This window comes from Branchiostoma floridae, chromosome 1, assembly GCF_000003815.2.
Source record: "Branchiostoma floridae strain S238N-H82 chromosome 1, Bfl_VNyyK, whole genome shotgun sequence".
In the NCBI taxonomy this organism is placed as follows: Eukaryota; Metazoa; Chordata; class Leptocardii; order Amphioxiformes; family Branchiostomatidae; genus Branchiostoma; species Branchiostoma floridae.
In genome coordinates, this window is record NC_049979.1 from 33,808,034 (window position 1) to 33,813,954 (window position 5,921).

At 43.2% G+C, this 5,921-nt stretch overlaps 1 protein-coding gene across 1 annotated transcript in view; it reads right to left on the reverse strand.

Annotated features, from left to right (window-relative positions):
- Nucleotides 1-384: 384 nt before the first annotated feature.
- The window catches only part of LOC118425217 (polycystic kidney disease protein 1-like 2), an 11,108-nt gene continuing 5,571 nt past the window's right edge, over nucleotides 385-5,921 (reverse strand). Inside the window, exons 10-15 of the mRNA XM_035834041.1 lie at nucleotides 5,681-5,708; nucleotides 5,341-5,571; nucleotides 4,752-4,920; nucleotides 4,132-4,317; nucleotides 2,590-2,928; nucleotides 385-1,758 (exon numbers count right to left, since the gene is read on the reverse strand). Of these exons, the coding sequence (XP_035689934.1) occupies nucleotides 872-1,758; nucleotides 2,590-2,928; nucleotides 4,132-4,317; nucleotides 4,752-4,920; nucleotides 5,341-5,571; nucleotides 5,681-5,708 (1,840 nt within the window). The 3' untranslated portion in view covers nucleotides 385-871. The remainder of the gene's footprint in view (nucleotides 1,759-2,589; nucleotides 2,929-4,131; nucleotides 4,318-4,751; nucleotides 4,921-5,340; nucleotides 5,572-5,680; nucleotides 5,709-5,921) is intronic.

The window sequence follows — 5,921 nt, forward strand, 5'->3', positions numbered from 1 at the left end:
CACACACACACAGACGCACACAGACACATACACATATACGAACACACAGACGTATATACACACACACACACATTAGCACACATTAACACACACACAGACACACACACATACAGATTCCAACTCTGTCATACTTAGGTCCATACATGTACAGATACCATCTCATTCATGCAAAGATACATACACGTATACACAGACGAGCACATACACGTAGACAAACACATAAGCATGTACTTTATAAGATTAAAACATTGATGCGCTAGCTATATAATGCACATGCACAATTTGGGTATTGCCTAGCCGGGGCGACTCTGTAGAAAACGTATTTACTTGTAATACAAGTAATACAAGTACTTGTCATGTCTGGTTATCTTCTGTCATGTCTGGTTATGATACATTTGTCAAATCTGGTTATGATACATTTGTCATATCTGGTTATGATACATTTCTCAAATCTGGTTATGATAGATTTGTCATACATGTATCTGGTTATAATACATTTGTCATACCAGTATATTTGCCATATCAGTCTGGTTATGATACATTTGTCATATCTGGTAGTGATACATTTGTCAGAACTGGTTATAATACATTTGTCAGAACTGGTTATGATACATTTGTCATATCTGGTTATGATACATTTGTCAGAACTGGTTATGATACATTTGTAATATCTGGTTATGATACATTTGTCATATCAGTATATTTGTTATATAAGCCTTGTTATCTGTCATCTTTAGTTTCCTGACACATTTGTCATATGTGGTTATGATACTTTTGCGCAATTGTTTTGTTCATCTCCAAAGCATTGTCAGCTGAAACATGAAGAATTTGTGACTTAAATGCTAAGAGGTTTCTGGACCAATGATTTATTTCACACAAACCACAAGTTAGGGCTCTCAGAGTACCGGACCATTCTGTTCCTCTCTTCTCTATTTCTCTCCTCTCTACGTTTCTCTTCTTTAAGTTCCTTTTCTCTACTTTTCTCCTTTCTTTCCAGCTCCTCTAACAGCTCGTGCATCTGGTCCAGCTGAGTGAACTGATGGCGGCTGCGTTCCCTAGCTGCTGGCGGCTGTGTTTCAGACCTGTTTGCGGTGACCTTGATCTTGTGTGCGACCCCACGCACCTCCTCCAACAGGAACCCCATCATTCCTACATCCTCGGGGTCGTTGCCCTTCACTGCCATGTACACATCCATGATGATGGTCATGAACATGGACAGGAGGATGAACTGTATGGTGCACTGGAAGGACAGGAAAATTGCAGGGCCCCAGATTGGCGAGCTCTCTTTTAAAACGGCAAACGGAAACGATCCCAGCATCATGTTGAACAGGCTCATGTACGTGCCCAGCATGCTGCTGTACCCCGGTACTGTGATGCCGAAGATGAGGTTAGCTGCTAGTGCGAATGCCGTGAAGACGATGCCTGACATGACGAAGAAGCTGATGAGAGGCCTTGCCGTCTTCTTCATGGTGTACAGCAGCGCGTTGACGTGCTTGTTGAACTTGAGAAGGCGGATGAACTTCACCAGGGTGCAGCAGGTGAGCGTGCCCAGCAGGTACGTGTACACCTGGTACCACATGGCGGCGGTTCGGTACAGTTGGAACGCGGCTCGGCCCTCCTGTCCGGAGACCTCGTCTGTCGTGCCCTGGGCGCGGAAGTACAGCCCCATGGTGGCCATGCCTGTGGTGATGGTGAGTATCTCCAGCCAGCTCCAGGGGTCTGTCAGGTAGGCAATCATGTATGCGTTGAACCTCAGGACTGGGTGGAGGAAGGAAAGTAGTTAAAACAAATATATGCTGTACATTGCAAGAAGAAATTATAGCAGATCTGAAGCAGAATTACTATAATGTCATCAATTGTTAAAGTAGAGTATAAAGTCAAAGAAGACGTGAAAGCTCAAAAGTCAAGAGTCTTTTAATACTCTTTCTGACCACTTCGTGACCACTTAAATTCACAATGAAGGCAACTATTTGGGGCCAAACATTTTTTTTAATTGCAGGCTTGCATCAGTCAATAGGATGTCATCCATACATATTTAATGAAATCAACATGGCCTTTAACATACATCGTACATGTAGCTTCAATTCCTTTAGAGTCCTATTCTCTACTTAGTGTATATTCTTACTAACAAAATAAAATTAATATAGACTATTACAAAATCCATATAGCTCTACTTTAATTGACCTACAAGTTGGACAAGACTAAGAATGATTAATGGACTGATGACTGATTGATCTTCATCACTTGAAGCCTGATCTACTTTTTTAGGGGTGGAGGGGGGCAACAGTGAACTGTGATACTACTGATGGCAACAATCTTACACTCACACAACAGAATTAGTGGTCATTGCAGTAAAAAATTTGGCCAAGAAGAAGACTACGAAAGCAAAAATGAAGAATCTACTGTTCGTTATTCAATACTCTATGTTCGTCATTTGTTCAGCCTTGCAGACCACTTAGATTTCGTAATGAATGCAACTTTTTTTATCGAACCTTTTTTTTATTCGCACACTCGCATCAGTTTGGGGATTCCCAGAGGATATCATCCACATAATCAAATCAACATGGCCTAAACTCAAATTCCACCCACCTTCCCTGACCAGGCTGAAGAGCAGGAGGATCATCAGGACCATCCGTAGAACCAGCAGCAGGACCTGCCCATCGTGGTGGATCCTGAAGATCACCAGCTCGGTTGCCATGGAGACGTGCCCGGTGGTGCTGAACTCTGTTGTCATGGTTACCACAGCAATGAGGTTGGCGTGTGGGTTGTACAGAACTGTCTCCATGAAGACGGCTCGGGTCCGGTTGTCCAGCCAGTTGTCAGAGCGAAGATGTGCGAGGGTCTGAAGGCTGGCGTTGAGTGTCTTGCTGAGGGCTGCTGTGTAACCCCCTCCGGAGTACATGCCATGCTCCTCAACATACAAGAAACCTGCAGAGATGGACATTAGGGAGGCTTGCTGGATGGTATTGGACATGTAATAACATGTACAAAATGTATATGTGTGACACTACACTGCTATTAGTCATAACATGATCATAGGACCAATTGCAAATAACTACTCGGCACAGAAAAAGATCTTGCTCAGAATACTACCAGGTATCTTAAAGAATTATCTTACAGCCAGTGAGATCTGTAAGTTGGTCATCATCATGAACTAAAGCTCTATACTGTGTTTTAGATAAACATGAAGACTTAGTGTTCATAATATGAATGCAGCTAAGCACCTACTAAATGTCATTTGGTGGTTGCTATATATCATATAGTGGGACCGCGTGGCACGATCGGAAGCGCGTTGGTCTCAGGCCCGAGAGGTCCCGGGTTCAAATCCGCTTGCCATGTCACCGATCTTGTGCCCTTGGTAAAGGCACTTTACACGACTTTCCTCACCTAACTCAGGTGTAAATGAGTACATAGCTGCGGCTAGTGGCAGTGACAGGCCTTTGTTGTGGTGACAGGCCATAGGGGCATGTTCGGGCATGACGCACCTGCCATGACACACGAGTCAGGGGTAGGAGGAACCCCTTGCATCCTTGGTCGGAAGTCCTCCTAGGAGATGGAAACTCCAAATAATAAACCTGCATCTGCTGGGGCCGTCTTATGTGGCAAACAGCCCCTGAAGGACTTAGTGCGCCAGTAGACGAGAGGGTGGAGAAGGGACTGCACACCCCTTCTTCACCTTAAAAAGTCACGTGCAGGCCAGGCAGACTGGTCGTCTAATCAACTTTGTCTACCTACCATTGATCTTCGGATACGAAGAAACAGCCATCATATATCATATAGTATACAAGTGAGGAGGTTTGGGTACCTGTACCTCTACCAGCTAGCAAAAATTATCGTTGATTTATTTTTAATTAGATTTCAGGCGTCTTATACAGAGCACTCAGGCTTTTGAGAGGATTTCTCTGGTTTCAATAACCACACATTGTTGCTGTTATAAAGTTAAGGTTTTGCAAATACATTAGACATTTTGTAAATTGTAAGACTTTTATTGTAAGTATTTTATAGAGAGGACTCCAAGAAGAGTAGTGGATGTATTTCAACACTACTAGAGCTTCCTTAATAAAGAAACAACAATTTTTAGTTACTGTTACACATCCCTAGTGTACATTGAGCATCACATCACTGACTAACCATTATTGATATCCCCATATGTGTAGTCCCATGGGGACGGGGCAGTGCTGTTGTCATGATCAGTGTTGTTAGTTGCCACTCCCCAGCTGCCGCTGTAGCTGCCTGTGTCCATGTCACCTGTGGAGTACTCATCCAGACAACTGGCCACGACGTGAGTCATGGCATCAGGAATGGTGCAGTCTTGCTCTGTATAGAATATTAGAAGTCAGAATCATTAGTTCGTCACATAACACGACAAAAAAAAAAACTTAACTTCAAAAAGGTTATAAGTCTGATTACTAACAAAGCACAAACTGAACACAGACACATCTTTTAAGATTGAACACAAGCCAATTAAGAAGTGCTACACAGGATAGAAATGGTTAGATCAGTGACAGTTGATCAATTGCTAGCGCTGCCTGAAAAACTTGAATGTATTCTGCCAAATGGGAATGGCTTGTATCTCTCTTTTTAAGAAAATGCATGTACTACAAAATAATGTAAGTTCGAACATTGCATAGACTTTGTTTTGCCACTAAAGCTACACATAGTTCTTAATATGATGTATTACTGAGTTACATCCTCAAGTTAAATCATGTAAAGAAGTGGCATGTGAAGCTAGTATGCAAAAATGACCCAACCTTGGCTGGTGCGGACTTGTCGTAGTTGTAAGGGGGAGATGGCGTGGGTGAGGTGCTCGGGTAGAGTCAGGCTGTCCTCACATGACCTCCCGTTGTACCAGGCTGGACAGTGGACAGCAGGCAGGACGTCCTGCTCCAGCCACGTCCAGTAGGACGCAGGATCTGATATCTGGGGACCAACAATAGATGACCACTTCAGAAACTACAGGAAGTAGAAATAGTTAGCCAAGAATACAGAGCCTGGCAAGTAAGCCGTAGGACTGGAGTAAGTGGCCAGTACCCCAGGTATGAGCGTGCAGGTTAGGTGCAGTACCAACCAATGGCAGCTCTGTATATAACATTGGTTGTAATTGACGAAAATGACACTTTGCCTACCAAACTGTTGAAAAAATGTGATTCTTGTGGTCCAAAAAGAATTTGGCATTTGTTCTGGCCCAATATAAAAAGCACACTAAGTGGTAAGAGACATAAACCTACAATGCAATATCAAAGACTTTAAGACTTCAAAATTAGAGTGTAATGTGACAGTCATAATTCTATTTCATCTCTTGCCATAAATCTTTATATATCAATCTATATAATAACCAACCTTTGAGAATGAGTCACCACCTTGCAGAGCTCTCCTGACAGAGTTGTCCATGTGGAAGGCCAAGCTGCTCCTCTCGGTGTAGGACATCACCATCAGGACGGACAGGAACGTGCCGTAAATCACGATCTCCTGGAGCGTTCGACGCCACATCTTCCTCCTGATGCGATGAGCTCTATCTCTGGCAAGGTCTTCCCCAGTGAGGGGGCCTCTGGCAGACACTTCAGCAGCAGGCTGGAAATGGATGGATTGAGCAAATTTGTAGACATACAGTTACTGTACCAACTAGTGAGCCTGCCTATGGCCCTTACTCCAGACCAGATAAGAGCATGTCTGCCCAAACAAGCATGTCTTTCTGTTCCAGGACAGATCTTGCAGACAGGCCAGAGCCATTATTACAATCAATTCAGTATCATGGTGTCTAAAACATCATTATTTTGTCTATCTTCAACTGTAAACAAATCATCATGGAAATCATGATCACAAAAACTTAACAGAGGCAGATAGAATGGATAATGAAGATAGGATACTCCACCAAATAGATTCCTTTCTAGTGAAATGGACCATAGTTTTTGAGTATCACC